The sequence below is a fragment of the Monodelphis domestica genome, chromosome 5 (assembly GCF_027887165.1).
Source record: "Monodelphis domestica isolate mMonDom1 chromosome 5, mMonDom1.pri, whole genome shotgun sequence".
NCBI classification, from domain to species: Eukaryota; Metazoa; Chordata; class Mammalia; order Didelphimorphia; family Didelphidae; genus Monodelphis; species Monodelphis domestica.
The window spans coordinates 223,659,348-223,680,693 of NC_077231.1; the positions used below are offsets into that span (position 1 = coordinate 223,659,348).

The 21,346-nt window shown below is 35.2% G+C and overlaps 1 protein-coding gene across 1 annotated transcript in view; it reads left to right on the forward strand.

The window, feature by feature from the left end:
• CNTNAP2 (contactin associated protein 2) overlaps window positions 1–21,346 on the forward strand; it is a 2,768,972-nt gene that overhangs the window by 1,506,416 nt on the left and 1,241,210 nt on the right. The window contains exon 10 of the mRNA XM_007504517.3: window positions 14,958–15,129. Within this exon, the coding sequence (XP_007504579.1) occupies window positions 14,958–15,129 (172 nt within the window). The remainder of the gene's footprint in view (window positions 1–14,957; window positions 15,130–21,346) is intronic.

Below are 21,346 nucleotides of genomic sequence, written 5' to 3' on the forward strand. Positions count from 1 at the left end.
ACACATTAGATAAGTTCAGAATACTAAGTCTCCAGACACCCTATCGTGTATTCCTTTGCTTCCTAATCAATTCTTTGCTATGAATTTTTGAACATGCCCCATCTATTGCATGTCAATTCTCATAGTCACACCTTTGATTATGCTATTCTCTCTACCTGAAAGCCACCTAGCTTCCTTTTCAACTATCCAAATCCTACCCATCCTTCAAAAATCCAGCTTAACACCAGACCTCTGTCATAAAACTTACCATTAATGCAGCATCCCACAGAGATCTTTCCCTTCTGAAAACTCAAGGTATTCCTTTTGTCCTTATTCTTGCAGTAAAGAAGTGTGGAAGAGTAGAAAACAAAAACAATAACAAAACAATGAATGCAGAGTCAAAAGGCCTAAACTGGGAGCTAAGCTCTATCTAACACTTACTTGTATAATGCAGGATAACTGAATGATTCTCTGAGTCAGTTTCAGTATCTGTAAAACAGTAGCAACCTATTTCACAGGGAGGTTCTGAGGAAAAAATGCTGTAAATGGTAAAATATTATTGTTTTATACTCTCTATCATCAATTAAGATTGACTTTCTCCCAACATTATCATATGTGCTTTTTACATGTTCCTAAGTCAAATTGTAAATTCCTTGAAGGAAGGAATGTTTTTGTTTCTCTACTGTAAAACTTGTATAAATATATTCAATTATTGATGGATCTAGATGTATATCTGATGTACTTTTATATTACCCTCAAGCTAAATTCATACAGGTTACAATTAAGATTCTGAAGGACAGATAATCAAACTAAGTCATTAACCAGAAGAACAAGTAAGCATTGGCAGCTATAAATGAAGCAACTGGCTTTATTAAATAAAATTAACCATTAAAGTGACCCACAAGAATATGTTGTTATTCCATCAATAAAATATTATTTGCATAATGTCTTGGGCAGGAGTCAAACTTTAAAAGCCCAATTTGCTAGTCACTTCAGGAAACTGTTGTATCTCTATAGGCATAAATGGTTTGGGAATGTATTTGTACAACAACTAGAATTTATCTCTGTTTGCGAAGTATACCTATCTTGTTTCTCATGTTTTATTGACAGCAATCTCTTTAGCCTCCCTCATGCCCACTGTGACAATAATGAAGAATTTAGCATTCTCCTACTACTATTGATGAGTTTTGTTTCAGTTATGTCCAACTCTCTCCATGACCCCATTCTTGGTTTTTCTTGGCAAAGCTGGAGGATTGGTTTGCCATACTTTTCCAGCTTACCTTTACAAATAAGAAAATGAGCCAGAGTTAAATGACTTTCCCAGGGTCACATAGATAGTAAGTGTACAAGACCAGATTTGAACTCATAAAGATAAGTTGTCCTGATTCCAAGCACAGTAGTCTATCCACTGCACCACCTTGCTTCTCTCATTCTACCTTTTCAATACAAGTAGCACCTTGTACAGTTCCTCATCTAGGGAGTGCATTTCACTAAAAATGACTGACATTCATTTGCTTCCTGTCTCTGCTTCTATTCTTCTGGATTTTATCACTATGCTTTTACTGTAGTCTCACACCGAAACTTCCCTTAATATTTAGGGTCTCTTTACCATAGAACATCCATTTTTCCCTATAGACTTTTCATCGTGGATTAGCTCTCTGTTATCCCAAACCTATTTTTCCTCTGGTGAATTTCATCCTTGGTCAATTCAGGAAATCATTGCATCTTAATAGGCATAATTAGTTTGGGAATATATTTGAGTGTATTTGTAGAACAATTAGAACTTAGCTCTGTTTGTGAAGTATACCTAATTGGTTTCTTCTTTTGAGGAAGGCCAAGGCTGCCCAGCCTTCATTCCCTTTCTGGCTCTGCTTCTGACTTTCTGGATTTTGCCCCTTGATCTCCCCTTTCATCTCATCCTGGAACTTCTCTATATAACCTGAACTTCCTTACCCTAGAACATCCATCCTGTAAAGATTAAAATTTAGGGGAAAACTGTAAAGATTAAAATTTAGGGGAGAGGGGGAGACTGAGGCAGGTAGAAATTAGTTTCTCTCTGCAAGGAATATTATAATTTTTAGAGGTTTATTAAAGGTTAAAGATTAAGAATATACAAGTAAGAAACATGTGCCTAGGCCAGAGGCCTAGACAAAATAACCTCACATCATGGAAGAGACGCCTCTGCTCCAAAAACGGAAGTCCAAAAGGGGCCGAGCCCTTCAAAAGCCTTTGCTTAAATATCTTCTCGATCTCGGCCCAGGTGAGATTACAAGGCATTCTGGGGAAGTGGAGCAAAGGCTCATGGGGATTGTAGTCCTGTATTCGAGTCTATTTTTTACATCCCCCCGTGTGATCATTTGTGGAAAAATTAATTTTTCCCCAAAAGGATCATAAAAACATAATAAACTTAAAAGATTACAATAGTGTGAGGATAAGAGAAAAAAGAATAAAACCAATAATTTCTGAACACATTGACAAAAAGCCGTTAGGGGGCAGTCCCCTTTGGCATGAAAGTATACATACAAATAAATGTTCAATCAACCACACCCAAAGTTCAATTTTGTGCAACTTGTGGTCTGGAGGTTTCTTCATGGTGGCTTCTCCAACAGTTCAGTTCTGGATTCAGAGAGGTAGCATCTTCTTCACCTAAAATTCTTCTCAAAAGGAATTTAAACTTTGCAATTTAAATAATGATATTTTTTACATTCCCCCGTGTTGTGGGTGATTGATCAAAATCCCCAAAATTCTCAATAGCCCAATTAATTACAATAGCAAACACACTTTCATATTTCACATAAGTTGCTGTGTGACATTTTTAAAACCTATGAATTGATGGACATTTGTCACAGTTTTTACAAACATAGCAATCTTTCAACCTTGGTAATAAACATATTTTTTTTTAAACAAAGTAAAACTCATCTTGGGTTTAGAACATAATCAAGAAATCTATATATCATTCTGGTAGAAGTAAAATAGTGAGCTAAAGAGCATAAATAAAGGGGTGCTCCTTTTGGAGGCTTTTTAAGGGTACAAATGCCCTGAAATTAACTGCCCAACTTCCATTCACATGTGGGAAGGTTGGGGGTTATAAAATACATTTCACTTCAGCTACTAGAATGGGCCTTACCTCGTGGTAGGGGCAGGCAAAAATAACCAGATTGTTAAAAAAAATTCCAAAAATCATATTTAAAAACCCTTAAAATCAAATCATTTGAGGTATTTAGCACATTAAAATTCCAAAGGTTGTTAATACAATTATAACCAGTTCTGAAGTCCATCTATCCTCAGCAAAATAGAAAAAAGCTGTTTTTTCATATATGGGCTTATTCACAATAATATTTTTTCAACACAGTTATAGGGGAAAAACAACAGAATTTCAAAACTCAGTACATTCAAAATAAATTCAATCAACCTTCAGTTCAAGCAGAATAATATTGAATCCAGTAATATATGAACTTAAAATCACAAAGTTAAACCTTCAACTAAACAATGCAATAGAATACAGAGATTTTTTTATAAACCATTAGAGTCTGAAATGCCTTAGAATATAGCCTTTAGTCTCTTCAAAGTTCCTTGGGGTTTTTTTTTTTGTTTGTTTGTTTTTAATTATCCATTTAAATGTCTATTGTCCGAAGGCAGAGTAGTAAAGGCTAGGCTATGGGGTTCAAGGGATCCGTCCAGGGTCCCATAGCTGGGAAGCATCGGAGGCCAGATTTTAACTAGAGACCTCCCGGCTCTGGGCCTGGCTTCCAGTTCACTGGGCCACCCATTTTCCTCCCCAAAGTTAAAGTTGAATCTTTGGGCTGAGTCTGCTCCCAGACGGGCAGGTAAAATCAATGAAATTGTCAGAAGAGTCAAAAATCCTTTTAAACAGCCCATTGCTTTTTAGGTTTCTGTTTGAAAAGTCTGTTTCTTCTCTTTAGTCTTTTCTGTCTTTCCCCTCTCTGATCCCCCTGTGGCCAATACCCCCAGCCACGTGGAGGCTTAGCCTAAGGGAAAATTACTGGGTCTCCTTTCCCTCTCTTCTCTCCCCTCCGCCCACGTGGCCAATACAGTTACCAGCTGGTCGCAATGAGTCCTGAGCGATCTGCTCCAAGGATCTGGGTGATGAGCCGTCTGGGTCGCGCTTGTGGGTCTGGGGCTGGGGTGATGAGCTGTCTGGGTCGGAGGCCAGATGGGTGAGAGACAGACCGCCGGGGTGGGTCGGGCCGGGAGCCGGAGCTGCGGGGCACCAGGTGAGAGGCCAGGAGCAGAAACAGGAGCCGATCAAGATGGTTTTCTAAAGAATATCTTGGAGAATCGTGGCTTTAAAAAAATTCTCTAGGCTAAAAACATTTTTTGAGAAGTTCTCATCCCTTCGTGGTCGCCAAAAACTGTAAAGATTAAAATTTAGGGGAGAGGGGGAGACTGAGGCAGGTAGAAATTAGTTTCTCTCTGCAAGGAATATTATAATTTTTAGAGGTTTATTAAAGGTTAAAGATTAAGAATATACAAGTAAGAAACATGTGCCTAGGCCAGAGGCCTAGACAAAATAACCTCACATCATGGAAGAGACGCCTCTGCTCCAAAAACGGAAGTCCAAAAGGGGCCGAGCCCTTCAAAAGCCTTTGCTTAAATATCTTCTCGATCTCGGCCCAGGTGAGATTACAAGGCATTCTGGGGAAGTGGAGCAAAGGCTCATGGGGATTGTAGTCCTGTATTCGAGTCTATTTTTTACAATCCAGCATGTCAGTTCCCTTTGCCATTCCTCTTCTCTCAACAGTGATGTCCTCCTAGAAGTCTCTATTTTGAGAAGCATCCTAGCTCAGCTACCTTTCTGACTACTCATAATTCTGCACCTGACTTTCTGGTCTTTGATGTTATTCTCCTGATGGGTATGCTCTCCCATCTATCATTTGCTCCCCACATTTCAGCTTTTTTTTTTTAAATATATATCCACCTGCCCAATTAGAATATAAGTTCCTTGAGAATAGGAAGTACTTAATATAAGTGCTTTATGTAAGTACTTAATTTGTCACCTGTCTACTTGCTCTAGATGGTAGCCTTTTCTCTCCAATTTCTCCTTTATCAAAGCTTATCTCTCTAGTGCCCCAGTCCTATTGAAGCTAATCAACAAAACATACGTTATTATTAATAATTGACCTCAAAGCTAGGAAAGTTGGGCTTTAGTCTTCTAAAAAAAAAGAGTTTTTTTAATTTTTTATTTGTTTCATAGATCCTTTTCAGAAGGTATCTCCTTTAAAAGTAATGATTTTTAATATATACTTTAATACATTATATAATAAATATAAGCTCACAAAGGAGACCAATCATATTAAAATATATTTTTCATATATTTCATATATTTTTATATATATTTTTAAAAGCAAGTTCACACTCCCAGGTTAAGAATCTATGCTTTAATATAAACAATTCATAGCTAGCATTTACTTAAGTCTTAAAGGTTTACAAACCATAGATGAGGAAACTTAGGCACAATGATTTTAAGTGATTTGCTCAAGGTCATAATACTACTAAGAAGCTGAGACAGGAATCAATTGTAGTGCTTCCTGACTTTAAGTCCCACTATCTACTATTGCACTTACCTATAAAACTAAATTTCAAAAAACCCATATTTGTAATAGGAATTGTCATATTTAAGAGGTCTCTATACTGATAAAATCACAAGCCTCCTTCCTATTGCTATACTCATTGCTGAATTGGGCAGTAAGGGATCTAAAGGTATAGAAATGCCCATAGTGTTATGGTGTTCTTGTGTCCTCTCAGAATGGTTTAATCACTCTCTCACTCCATCCCTGGTTTAATTGGAAATGGAAATGGGGAGCCATTGTAATTTGTGAACTGTATAACATGATGTTAATTGTCTCTCTCTATGGTGAGATTTACTTTATAGCCTAAATCAGATTAGAATCAATGTCATTATAAATATCAGCATGTTTTTGACTGGTGTATTTATAAAGTATATTTTGGAAAGTTACAAAATGTACATAGAAAGTTTGTCAAAAAATTCATTGAAAGGTTAAGTTAATTCCAAACCAAGTAGTAACTCCCATATGATTAGTCAGGAATATCAATACGACAAAGGCTTTGCCAATAAAAGTTGGCCCACAAGGGTGGCAGCTGCACTGTTGTTGTTTCCTACCATTGGTAAGATCTGGTTATATTTAAGAGGGCTTCACCAAGTACTAGCAGGATTAACACATTAATCAATGACAGTAAAAAGCCTGAGGATCTAGTTGCAGGATTACTTACTTTACTCTAAATATACTGTTTTGAATTCTAAAATTGCAGCTATGAATGTATATCTCTAATCAATATAAACAGCTCTTCTACTTCATCCCAACTCCACCTACCACTGCAACCCATAGTCTTAATGTACATGGTAGTGATCCATAATATTATTTTTTCCAGTGAATACTTTTATTTTTTTCACTTTCTGAATTCTGATTTTATCTCAAAGTGCACATTAAATCCTGCTTCATAACAAAGAGTTAAGCATAACCAAACTATGAAGTGGCCAAATGTGACAACATATGCAATGTTCAGTCCCTGTAGTACTCTACTACCTTGCTCTTGAGAGAACAGTGTCTGTTTCATCATCTCTTCTCTGGATCTAAGTGTGATCATTGCATATTAATCAGCATTTGATGTTGACTTTTGCTGTTATTTTCATTTATATTATTGTTTTATTCAATTAATAATCATTTATTAAATATCCTATTATGTATAAAGCACTGTCCTTGGTGCTAGAGAAAGAAACAAAAGTGAATTGGTCTCTACCCTCAAAAAGCTTGTATTTTCTTGAAGGAAGATGGTATACATATGAGAGTGTAAAGGACATATATCCACAATAAAAACTTAGCATTATGTTTTCTCCTAGTTTTCCTTTAATTGTACTGTTAGCATATATTAGCATAATTATTCCTATTTAAAAAGCCTTTTTATCCCCAAATGATTCTCACAAGAATTTCATGTGGTTGTTAGTATACATATTATTAAAAGCATACCATTTATTTCCTTAAAAAATGTTTTTCTTAGAATATTTGTCACGGTTACTATATTTCCACTTCCTTGGCACATGGTAAATAAATGCCATTTTTAAAAAAGCCTACATTTCAGCTAAAATGGGCAATTGGATCTAATCCTATGGTTTGCCTTTCTTTAATGTAATTACTGTTCAAAGGCTTTGAAAGAACAAGTAGAATCTGCTCTCTCCCTTAATGTGCTAGGCCAATGTCCGAGAGTACATTTGTAAATTGCTTTCTTCACTTTTTTGAAACACATACGACTCCTTAGGATAGTCACTCCCCAATTGAGAAAATAGTACAATTGTGTATTTTTTTAATATTATAAATACCAGTAGGAATGGCTTATCTTCAGGAGCCTACTTGCTTCCCATATAAACACATCTCTATATGCCCACTGATACTTCTCTTCCTAGAATTGTAACTTAAAAGAGGGAATGAACTGTTTCTTAATTTATATATATATATATATACATATATATATATATGATACTTATATATAAATTATAATGAAGTGGATTTTCAGATCAGAGTACACAAAGAAAATTAAATAAAAAACCAGAAGTTTCTAAATAACTATCTTAGTTTACCCTGAGAGTTTAGGAAGCTATGTGTTGGGAGAAGTACATGACATATGAGAAATACATAAATTATGAGAACAAATGGAACTAATATTTCCTATTCACATTATGTCATCAATGATTTGTACCTGCTCACTGTTAAAATGAATTTGTGTAAGAGCAGTTTGAAAGACAACTATTAGTATCAGGTCAAAGAAGGAAGATAATATCTTCTTAGTCAAAGCAAGCTGTCTTCTTTTTTACTTCTAATTGGGCTTTTCTTAAGAGGTTCAAATGTACATTGTACTAAAAGATGAAGATTTTTAAAAATTACTTATGGATGTCAACTATTAATATGCAAGTTTGGTGAATAAAAGCTATAATAATAGCCTTTTAATGCAATAGAATATTGAGTGTCCTAAAGGAATTCTACTATTTGCCCAAGCTCACAAAGCTAGTAAATGACAGATACAATCCACCCTGGATTCTTCTTTTTCTAAGGACAGTTTTATTTTTAGTAAATGAACAAACATTTATTAAGCACTTGCTATATGCTAGGCAGCTGTGTAAAACCAAGAAATACAAAGAAAAAGCAGCCACTGTCTTCAAAAAGCTTACATATGAGTTGATGCAGTCAAATAAACAAAATGAGCAATGAAGACAACTTAAATGGAAAGTATGACAAACCACAAAACTAAACAAAAAGTGAATTTTTTTAAAAAGAATTACAAAGAATAAGCATTATCCCTAAGAAGAGATATAAGAAGAGATTGCCATCCTATTCATTGCTAGAAGGAGGAAATGCACAGTTGTCTGTCACAGTACATATTTTCAGACTTTATGACATACTGACAAATTTTGCTAATATTTTTCCTTCTTTTTCTTTAATAAAGAAAAGATTGATGTGGTTCTTTGGGAACTGGAGGGGAAGCAATACTTGGAGAAAAAAAAATTTATTTATAACAAAAAATATCAATAATTTTTTAAAAGTCTTTGATTTGAATAGAGACTCAATAATTCTTGTATATATGCATGCAGGGTGTTCCAAACATCCTAACACAACCTTAGTAACTTAAAACTGAGTAAGTCTTTTACACATTCACATACAGATACACATTGTGTATAAGTATGAATGTGTGTGTGTATCCACATACGTGAGCAAAAGTGACTGCAAGGTGACTTCAGATGGGAAGGGACTAGCAGCTGCGGTGGAGATGGAACAGGACATACCAGGAAAGATTTCATGAAGGACCTAGCCTTTGGGTTCAATATTTAAGTAAGACAGGATTCTAAGAGGTGAAAGTAAGGAATGAGAGTATTCCAGGCACAAGAGATGTTCAAAGCAAAAACACAGGAATGAGAGACATGGAATATCATGTGTGAGAAAAAGAGAAGACTTTGGAGTTATACAAAAGAGGGAAAATAGTTTACAATCATTTTGAAAAGATGAGTTGTAACAAGAATAAGAAGGGCTCTAAAAGCAAAACAGAAAATTTTATGTTTTAACTAAAAAGCATGAAAGCACATTCAAAGGACTTTTTCACTTTCTGAATTTCCAGAAATATTAATCCTTTTTCAGAATTGTCCTCTTCAGAAGGCATATATTTGGTAGAGGACAAAAGATCTTTTTTAAAGAACCTGGTAAAAAGCCCATTTAGGACATAAGTATTTCCTAGCTTTATTATTACTGTCCTTATCCCCAGAAATAATGGGTTTGTAATTCATCAAAGGGAAATGCCCTTTATTTTTTTTTTTAGAAAGGACTAAAGTATTGGTTCAAAGGGAAATCTTTCCTTTAAAAAAGCCATTCTAAAAGTAGGATAAAAAAGATAAAATTGAGTAGTTCAAATTTAAGATTAAGTGCCTCCTGTTAGTAACATTTGTTCCATAATGTTTACCTGAAACTATATTTTAATATATTATTTTTGTTAAGATTTCTATAAATATTACTGAAAGGTGTTTTGGAGTAAATACACATATGAAATCATGGAGGTACTATAACATTTTGGACTTTTCTTTAAAGGCTTGAATTGAGATTAATGATAAATACATTTTAGAAGTGTTTCCTGGAGTGACTTTGCCAAAATTGTGGAATACAGTTTATTTTTCCATCAGTTGAAGCAATAGAAAGCTCCTTCTACAAGTTAGTATAAAAGTGACATGATCAGACCTGCATGTTAGGAAAAAATACTTATGAAGCTCTGTGAAAAATGAATTGGATTAGAAAGAGACTTATGACATGGGGACTAGTCTATCAAAGTCTATTGAAGAAGTCTATGCTAGGGAAAATGAGAGCCTAAACTGTTTTTCAATTTGCTATGTTGTCTGATAAATTTGACTGGTTTTCATTTTTATGTTTATAACTCACTTTTATTTTATACAATTTCCCCCTATTATGACCTTGATTCTAAAATTTCATCTCTTTATTTCTAGTACCCTTTGACAGTATGAAGAATGTTTTCAGTTAAATAACATGCATAAGATTACAAAAGAAATCACTTATATTAAAATATAGTTATCAAATTTTTGTTTAAAGTTCATAGACCTCTGGGTAAGGACTCATATTCTAAACCATCTAAAGAGCTATCTTAATTAAATTAAATTAAATCTTGGGCTTTCAGATGATATTTTCAATTAGCTTCTTCCTTCTATTCTTTCTTACTATGACTGAAGCAAGAGTCTCAAATTGCTTTGCTTAAGATAGTACCTCAAAGTTTAAAGATAAACCAATGAATGAATGAACATCCTCCAAATTATTCTCCACCCTGTGATTATTGTTGTGAAATAGAAACCTACAGACTCCATATAGATAATTTAGGTAAATAAAGTCAAAAAGCCAAATTTCTCCAAGTCAAGATAGAAAGTTAGATTTTGTTGGAAGAGGGCCAAGTACTCCAATAAAAGTGTTCTCTTACATGTATTATATTGTTGGACCCAGGCAAGAGACAATGCTCAGAGGCTGAGACCTGGTTTTTATAACAAAATGAAAACTTCCGTACAAGATCACAAGACATAGCATCATATAGACCTTATTTAGAAAGAGTTACCCAATTACAAAGCTGATTGGTTAGTTCATTTCAGAAAGCCCATATTAGTCTTTAGACTAATGACTAAGTCAAATCAAATGACCCTTACCTCTCTCTCATCTGATCTGGGGGGAGAGATGACTATTTCCAAACAGGATAGGGTGCGTTGATGTTTGTACCATATTGGGATATGAGATTCCGATAGCATCTTATGATAAAGGGAAGTAAAAACTTAGGGAGGGGTTAGATATCCTGTTGGAAGCAGTTTTTATTCTTTAGTTAGAAATCCTTGTAAAAATTACTTTTACTGATTGTATTAAGATTATAATGGAATTTATACTAATCACTTTAGAATCACAATGTTGATTATCTTAAACCTATCACTATCACTAAAATCCAATCAAGTATAAGGGGGTAGGGGTATTTTTTCCCCACATTATGGCTGTAGACAAAGAATGGTAAGGTTTCACAATGGTACCCTTCTCTCTGTGGAAAGGGATAGCTATGTGGCACTGTGTATAGAGTATCAGGGCTGGAGTCAGGAATAAATGGGTTCAGATTGGGTTTCACAAGTTGTGTGCCCCTATAAAATCACCCTTGCCTCAGTTTTCTCATCTATAAAATGAACTGGAGGAGGAAATAACAACCCCCCCCCACCTCTGGTATCTCTGCCAAGATATCTCCAATGGGATCACAAGGAGAGTCAGATATGACTGAAATGACTGAAGAACAATTTCAAGAGATTTAATCAACACTGCCAGGAGACAGTGAGCAAAATCTAAGCCATGTACAAAAATCAGGAGAAGAACAGGTCATCCAGTGTTGGATAATCAAAGTTTTTTGGTTTGTTTGTTTTTTTCCAATCTCCTAGCCATTTCTAGAAATCAACCTGCAAGCATATTCAAGCCTTTAGCATATTTGAGAACCTACAGAAACAATAACCAGGAGATATCATTATCAATTGCTCTGTTGTGGATGTTTCCCTACCAATGTTCTGTGTATAATCCAGGTGATCATCTAGTCCCAACTTCAGAGACTAGTATTTCTAGTGCTTTCCAGCAATTTCCATTGTTCCTTTGCCAAGTGGCCAATCAGGGCCACTATATATGTGAATGCAAGTGTGGACCTATTATGCAAGGTGCCAAAGGAGCTGCATGATGAATTCCAGACTTTAATATGCCTCTCTTTTAATTGAGTTTATATGTCAGCAAGAGAAGAGCTCCACCGAAGAAAAGCAACATTTCCTCACACATACTGTAAAAAATGAAGCAGAAAAATGATGTGTCCAACTATTGTTTTTCTTCAAAGGACATAGTGAATTTCAAGAATTTCCATAATTTGGTAGAACTGCTTCAGTTCATTGGCTTTCCAGTTATAAGTGGGTTTTTGACGTTCTGGATTAGTGACTCCATTATTCTACCTTGGGCAGCATATGTGTAATGTATAATAAATATGTCCCTGATTCTCTAATATCACAGAAGACTGGACAAATCAGTTGTAACCAGGCAGCCTGGTCACACCTGTAGAGGAAAATGTGCCAGACTCCGTCAGACCCAAGTTTGAAACCACTAGTTATGTTAGCCTGGCCCAAACTCTTAGCCTTGATCAACATCAGTTTCCTCGTCTATGAAATGGTTATAATAATTGTACTTAAGTCACAAGTACACCCTACCTCACAGGGTTTTTGTAAGGATCAAATGAAATAGCAATATAAATGGCTTGGCAAACCTTAGCTGCATAAACGTTAGTTTAAAGTCTTAAAGGTGAACAAGGACAAGGAAAAGAAAAAAAAAACCTTATGTGTGTATTAAATGCTGTAATTAAATTCTTCCAGAATGTCACCCATGCAGAAAAATGGAGAGGACTTGACAAATGGAAACTCTGAAATTGATCAGTGCTTACCAGGAACATTGTCATGAGTGACTGATGAGAGCCCGTTTTATGAACTTAATTATACCCAATCTGTTCTGATGTGTGTTTATGCAGCTGCTGCCTCAATAAGGGTCTTATTCACCCAAATAGATCTACTCTTTTTGTAATGGTTCTTTCAAGCAACGTGTGGATATTTGGAGGCTGCACATCCAAAAAAAACAAAACTAATGACAGTCTTGTTAAGTGTATTCAATAGAGCTGCAGCTGGATGTTCACTTACTGCTGGTTTTAGACCACTGCCTCCATTCAATTGTACCTTGATTAAGATGATTTGAAAACCGTTCTGATGCATGCAGGGGTCTCTACAGGCACCTTTTCAAAGAATCAGCATTCTCTGATTGGCCTCATTCTATGCAAATACAGAGGCTTTCTCACTGGAAAAGTCTGTTTCTTTTTAGTCGCTAGAGGGCACCAGAGAAGATCAAGGTCTGAACTATTAACTGATTTTTTAAAAAAGCAAACCTCTATCTATCTATTCATCCATCCATATATCTATACACACAGATGTGTGTGTATAGATGTAGATCTTCAAATACAATGAAGTTTTTTTATGTTGTTATTTTAATAAGAATGTAAGCTCTGTAAGTTAACATGATGGACGGAAAAGGTTACTACCTGTCACAGAGCAGGTGCTTAATAAATGTTTACTGACTGATGGAATGAGAATTCCTTTATGCAATCCTTAATTGAGATTTTCCTTCCTTCCTTAGTAATAGAGAAGTGATCAAAGAATTCTGGTGTTTTTATTCCCTGTCATCCTTCAGATACACTGGGACACCCCAGAAAATTATTCTTATAAATAAGTTTTTACTATTATAATAAATCTGGTTTTATATAATTCCATGAGCCCCTACCTATTCTTTATGAATATTTTTATTATCTTAATAATTTTAGAATGAAATACATTTGTAACTTACAAGATCTACTGAGTCCTGGCATTTAGCTTTCTACTACATTCCTCAGATGCCTGAGCAATGGACCCTGAGCCCCTCTGGGCCTTGTTACCCTTCCTGCAGCTAGCTCTGGTGGATACTTCTTTCTCCCTCTGTGTTGTCAACCTCACTTAGAATGTGAAGCCCTTGAGAATAGGGACGGTCTGGCTTTTCTATTTGTAACCCCAGGCCTTAGGACAATTAACATTCAGTAGGATTTTTTTTTTTACTCATCCATTTATTCATTCAAGCAAACAGCAATTTCCTAGATTCATTCATGGAAAAGAAAAATTCTGGAATATTTAAACTTAACAACTTTTGCTTAACTCTACAATTTGACTATAGTATTCTCAATATAAACTTCTTGTCCATAAAGATATTAGTAGAAAAATATGATACATGATCATTATTCTATTCTTTTAAACATACTAAACAACAAAAGGTCAAAAGTATATCATAGTTTGCCTTTCAGATTTTAGGTATCTATCTCAGAAGAGCTGTAGCATTCACTTTTCATTTTAGACTCATCCATTAACATTTTTAGCCCTAAGAATATATGTGCATATTTTATGAAAGTTATATCTAAAAAATGTCATAAAAATGAGCCTTATTTTAAATGAGTACTAAATTAAGGCATAAGGCTCCTGTTGAAATGAAAATATCTTACCCGGGTGAGATAATATATAACCTGGATTAGTTGACCATTTTAGACAGCTATCTGCAAAGAGCAGAGTTTCTAGGGAAATAGGCACAAAGAGGTAATAGAAGATTAATAAAGGTCTGAAGCCTATCTTCCCTTTCTCTTCTTCACACTTTGAAAAGCCAGAATCAAGTGTATATAGAAGGAGGAAAGATAGAATCAAGCAATTGTCAAGAAACCAGGGAAAGATATCACAGTTTATAAAATGGGGAGGAATAGGAAGTATTTTGTTCACTCATCCTCTCTTATGATAGGAAAAGAGTTCATATCCTCCAAAGCAATCCACCTATCTCCAGGTTTCAGTCTTTAGAAGGGGAATTGTCATCAATACAAATTTATTCATGTGTAATATTTGTTTTAATTCATAGAGTCATAGCCATAGGGTAGAGCCTTGGAGACCATATACGCTAACCCTTTCATTATATAAAAGTGGTCATATAAGTAATATTCATTTCATAGGAGATTTGAACTCAAGGCCTCTGACTCAGCCAGTATGCTATCTAACAAAGTGGATACTGAGTGGACACTGAGTCCTAGATCCTGAGCCATAAAACTGCTGAACAGGCACTTGGCATCTAATTGGTTTTTGACCTTGAGCAAGTCCTCTCTGGTTCCAAATGTCCTCATCTGGAAAATGAGTGATTCACCTTGAATATCTCTAATGTCCATCAGTCCTGAGATTATCAGATTTGAAGGAAAGATATAATTTGGAGGCTCTGGTTATCATTAGGAAAGATACCTGTTGGCATTTTAGTACAGTCTGTCACCAGCAGAACTCAATATTTCTTTCTTCCATTTCACAGGTTTTCTTACACAGATGAATACCTCAGATCACTCTGTACTTCAGGCTTCATTCCAGGGCTGTATGCAGCTCATCCAGGTGGATGATCAGCTTGTCAATTTACATGAAATAGAACAAAGAAAGCCAGGCAGCTTTGCTAATGTCAGTATTGACATGTGTGCCATTATAGACAGGTAAGCGATTTTTTTACTCAATATTTGAGATGTTTAACTATGCCAACTTCCTTTTTACACAGTGATATACAATATTTGAAACGTCATGAAAGCTGTTAAGCCATTGTTCATTCAGTAGGAAGAGTGGTTTTGAGTGAAGAAAATGGGAGAACTATGACTTTTCATAGAATTTGTTACCAAATAAATGAAAACCAGTTAATACAATCAATATCCACCAATATGAGGACCATGCTTAAGCTTATAAGATGTTTTGTTGTAACTCAGTTTCCTGTCAAAATCAGCCAGAAGGTTTAAGCAATAGTCAAAGTTTCCTTGTTGTTGTCTTCATCTTGTTTATTTGTTTATTTTTGTTCCCCCTCCTAACAAATTCTAGTTTTATAGAAGAGAAATGAGCTACACCTAACTTCCCATAATCCTTTTTTCTCATGAAACTAGCAAACAGGGATTATCATTCAAAGATTTTATTCCTACCACCTCAGCTTTCAATTTTCCCAGCCACAATCTTCTGACATGTCCTCCAGGTCTGCAGAAAAGTGAAAAGAAACACACGCATATGCTACACAGACCTGTTCTCTCTTTCTCTTCCTTTCCCTCTTTCTTCCTCTGTCTGTTTTCTCTCTCTCTCTCTCTCTCTCTCTCTCTCTCTCTCTCTCTCTCTCTCTCTCTCTCTCTCTCTCTCTCTCTCTCTCTCTCTCCTTCTCTCTCTCACCACACATATACATACTTTCACATCAGGATTTAATGATGCATAGTACACAAAATTGATTCTACTTACTAAATGCACAAATTGAAAAGATAAAAAGAGAAATATTTATAACTGTTGTCTACTGTGCTTAATATCAGTGGAATGATGCTATGTTTGTTTGCATTAAATACTGATATTATTTTTTCTGTTTTGTTAAATAAACATTAGCTATTCTCTGCTTTGCCTAAACATAAATTAAAAACTAAGATAATATCCTTGCTTTATTTTTTCAATCAATTCTTAAAATTTCTTTTATAAGTTCTATAACCTCTAAAAGATTATTTTTATTTCATATTTTAACCTTTTTATACTTCATTTCATTTTTAACAGGCTATTTTTTAAAAAACAAAAACATTTCACTAGCAGTTTTGTTTCATTTAGAAGTATACTTTTACTCACTAAATTTAATATTTAGAAGAGCTGTGATGGATCTATGATGTCAGTTAGGTACTCTTTGCAATCTTGCAACTTCACCCACCAATGATTTCTCATTCTGTGCAGTTCTTTTCCTTGTTCTTCCATAAATCTTCCATTAGTATATCTACTCAACATTCGAGATATTGTTTGTGTATGTGTGTGTGTGCATGTCTTATAATATTTCATAAATACCACTGCAGAACTCAGAATTTTGATCTGTTATGCATTACTTTTGCTAAGTAGCCATCCTTCTTTCATGCATGTCATGGCTGATGTCTCTTATCCTCCTGTGTGAGTCATTTTTAGTAATGCATTTCAGTCTCCTTACACTTACTTAGTATCTGTCCATTTTCCAATAGCAGTTTTAATTTAGAGAAATGATCATATTCCATTGCTTTCAACCATACACTATGACTACTATTCCTATGGCTTCATCTACAATCTCATGACTTGTCAGTCCAAAATCCCTAGCCACAAGCCCCTTAGGTGTTATCTATTGGAATATAAACTTGAATACAAGAGTGTTTGTCTTATGTTTCTATAATCCCCATTTGGCACAGTGCTGGGTATATGGAAACATTTAATAAATACCTTTTCATTCATTCATTCATACTCTCACTCACTGGGAAAATATTAATGATTAAAAGATGGGACATCAGAGAGAAGCCTAGGGCCACTGAAAATATTCTGCAAGAATGTGCTTTTTGCACAGTCGTTTTTGGGTCATAAATAATGCTATCTTTATACATACAAAAACATACAAAATATGTACATGCAATCATATATATATATGTGTGTATCTGTGTGCACAGTCTCATATAATTTTATTATATGTATATGATACATCTTATCAGAAAAGAACCTTTTGGTCAGTGTTTTACCCTCTTGTATTAAATGCCAACCTTGCATCTGGCATTATTTCTGCCAACGTGATAGTCATAAGCAGACAAAGCAAGGAATTGAAAGCTTAAAGTTGTTTGTTCTGATACTAGTTAACTTATCTGCATATTATAGTAGCGACCCATTCAAAAAGGTTTTCCTCCCTGGTAATACATATATTGTGTGTTGTAAAATTTTAGTGCCTAGTTCATTTTCCATTTCAGTGACTTTAGTGGTAGGGCAAACTCTGTCAATGATGCCAAATTTAATTCAGAGTTTTTGTGAGCAGGACAAATTTTACACTAATGATATTTAAATCTATGCATGTATAAGGTTCCTATCATTTGCTAATAAAAATTAAAATATTAAGGTTCTAATTTTAAGTTCAGTTTTTAAATTAATATTCTAGAGAATCTCACTCAACAAACCTGTAGAAATAGATATTCATATATAGATGTAACTAAGAAGTGCACAGAGGTAAAGAACACTGAACAAATATATAAATCCTGGTCCTGTTTGCACTTATTTTGCCAAGTTAATCATTTGTTAATTTTAATTAGATTATTTTTTGATACATTTTGAGTAAAGCCATCAAATCCTATGAGGAAATGATAGCGCATTCAAATTTTTCCATGACTGATATTTCATAGTAGGAAAATTGGTTCATTTCCTTTTTATATATGTTGACATTAAAAAGGTAGATCATTAAAAATCAAGCAAAGAAATTAGCACCATTATATTTTCTTAAGTCGAACCTGAAAAAAATTTAAATATTTCATGAAGATTGACTTTAGTTGTTTAAATTGAATTAAAGAACTATTCCATCTTGGGACCACAGGAGGAAGTATATAGATGATCTCATTTAAAAAGAATGGATTTACATTAGTTGTTGAACATGATGAAACATTGGAGAAAAAAAGCAATTTCTTTGTTCTGATAAATGAAATGCTACTCAATTTATGTCATGTAGATAAACAGCCTGGTAGAACTTCAGTGTAATAGGAATGCAATGAAACACAATACATTTAAAGGACATTACATGCAAAGCACATTAAAGTATATGAATAGCACTTAGTACTTTGGGAGGTACTTACTTCTGCCTGAATGCAAACATGCACAGACCACACTCTGGTTAACTTCCAGTCTTTCTGGCTTTCCCACCAATTGGAGAATAAGAGCAATATTCTAAGGAAACTTCACTCTTCCTAAGCCCCAACACCTCAGTTTTTAAGCATCCTCTTATTCAAATAAAAACAGTATGGGAAGTGGAAAGAATGTAGGAAGCTGGTGTTGAGAGAAATTCAAGTTCGAATATGACCTTTGATGTTTATTAGCATTGTGACCATTGGCAAATTATTTACTGTCTCTCAAGAAAGCGAAGAAAACAGGGGGCAGCTGGGTAGCTCAGTGGACTGAGAGCCAGGCCTAGAGACTGGGAGGTTCTAGGTCCAAATCTGGCCTCAGACACTTCCCAGCTGAGTGACCTTGGGTAAATCACTTAATCCCCATTGCCTAGCCCTGACCACTCTTCTGCCTTGGAACCAATACACAGTATAAATTCCAAGACAGAAGGTAAAGTTTAAAAAAAAAAGTGAAGAAAACAAGCTGAGCAAATCCTGCTCTGCAGTTAAAAGAGAAAATGGGTTCCCATCTGGTCATCCCTGTAATCTGAGCAAGACACAACTAATTTTCTTATCTATAAGATGAAAAAAATTTGACTAGATACCTCGGAGGACTTCTCTAAATCTATATCTATAGTGCTATGATCTTATTCCTCATCTGTAAAGTTTTGTGTCCACCTCCAGAAAAACAACTGATAAAAAGAAATAAGCAAGACATTTTTATGTATACATATATCTTTTGTCAAATTATGCTTCTTTAAGGTAGAAAGGGAAGGAAGAAGTTACCTGGGTATTTTAATGAAACAAATTAATTTATTTAAATTTTAAAGATGGGAACCATAAAGCCTTTTTGAGATAGTTATTTTGAGAATATAAAGAGATTTGATGTCTTACTATAATGGGGAGAGCTATCCCAATTTGCAAGGAGTTCGCATATAACTTACAAGCCTGTTAACTTGGAAAAAAACACAGAACTATTAAATAGTCAGAAAAAACAAGGAGAGGGATAGGGTTCAATATTTAGGCCTCCACACAGAGCTGAAGGCTCTGACATTCTGGCCAACAGCATCCCTAGGAGGAATCACCATGTGAGATGATAGCTCTGAAACACCATAGAGAACATGGAGAACTTATATAGCTCTTTGGGAAATGGGGGCAGGAGAGTATGGTTGGTTGACTTTACAATGGCTACCAAGAAATGAGAAGTCCAAGACAGGATTATCAGGGAAAGGCTGATGTCTTATAAGGGACACAAAAAGGAAAGATGCAGCTAAGGGCTGGGCTATCTAAGAAAGGACTCTGATAGGAGAGAAACTACCAGGACAAAAAAGGAGGTACTTGACATCCATTGAGTCTGCTAGCCCCACCTAATGTATTTGAAGGTCTAGTGTGAGTCTGGGCTTTCTCTCCTGAAGGAAATCTCTTGTGACAAGGTCAAACTTGGGGGTCTCAAGATCTCAAGTTGCTACAAACTTGGGGTTTCTAAATTCCAAGTTGATAACCCCAATAATGTTAAAAAGGTTTATTAAATGGGTTGATGGCTGAGAGGCAGCTCCAGGTAGAAATCTGCCTGCCTAAAGTAACAAAAGGTGGGGGGCTTTATTGGTTTTACAGGAGGGCTGAGTATTTGACAAAAAAGGGGGCAGGAGACAAGTGACTTACAGATGACTTTTTGGGAGGACTGGAGGTGGTGACTTCAGTGACTTTGGGCAGGGCTTGTGGTCAGTATGTAACCACAATGATGGAAGGGGAGCCTTAGGTTGACATTGTAACTGGTGAGGTCAAGGGACTTGGGGGAATGGTCTGGGGTTGAGGAAATATGCAGATCTCAGAAGGGTGGAAACATGAATGCCATCTTTATCCATTTATCAGTGGTCATCAGGGATGGTCTTCTCTGATCAGATCGGTTCAGGGGAGTCTTTCATTTTACCCCTGAAACTATTGGGTTTTCTGCATCCCACAATATGAACATGAGTACATTTAATTTAAGAGAGAAAACAACAACAATTTAAATAGATCTAACAATTCTACTTTTTCCACTTAAGCTGCCTGTTCTCTGAGTTTTAGTTCCATGTGGTTCTCACTTTGTTAGCACCTTTTGGTGCTGAGTGTGATCTTTAGAACCTCTTCTTTAGAATAGCCATTCTATTCATTTTGTTTATACTGGTAGATCTAATGGGGTTTCAAAATAATTTGGTCTCCCTAGAATTTCTGGTTGACTAGAATTCCTTTACTGTGTTATTTTGGACTCCTCTGTGTCCTCTGCATCGTGGTAAAATTATTAGAGCAACAATTCGTATGGTTGTGTCTGTGCCATGCTTATGTCTGAAACCATTTTAAGAGTTCTTTACCCTAGTCATGAATTATCCTGCTAGTCAGCTTTGGTTGTATGTATATGTATATGTATATGTGGGCTGGTATATATATATATTGATATATGTATATGCATATGTTTAGAGTAGATAGAATGGGAGGTAATCCCAAAGGGAAGGCATTATTATTGTTTGGGAGGATGAGGAAAAGCTTCTTGTAGAAAGTAAGATTTGAGCCAAGTCTTGAAGGAAGCAAATAAAATCAGAAGGTGGAGGTGAGGAGGGAGAGCATTCCAGGTACAGGGAATTACTAGTGAAAAAGCATGAATCAGAAAATTATACTATTTAAATATAAATATTATGCTTTATGGACAATTTAAGCAACTTTTAAGGATAATTTTTACTATATAAGATTCTTTAAATCCTGTATTTAGAACCTAATCCTTGTGTTCAAAGTGACTCCATTGTAATAAATATAAAGGGCAACTCCAAATTTAAAATGTTCTGACAATCTAACAGTGTTAGCTATTATCATTATCGTATATAGCACATCATCATGTTTTCCTTTACACACTCTACACTCCATCCAAACCATTTTACTTTTCCCTTCCCCTTCAGTCTCCTGCTTTCTATATCCTCTGTACACCTTTATTAATACCAGACCTATTCTTGGAAAGACTTCCCTCCTCCTCTTTGCCTATAGAATTTCTAACTACTCTTTTAAAAGCCCAATCCAGAGCCAT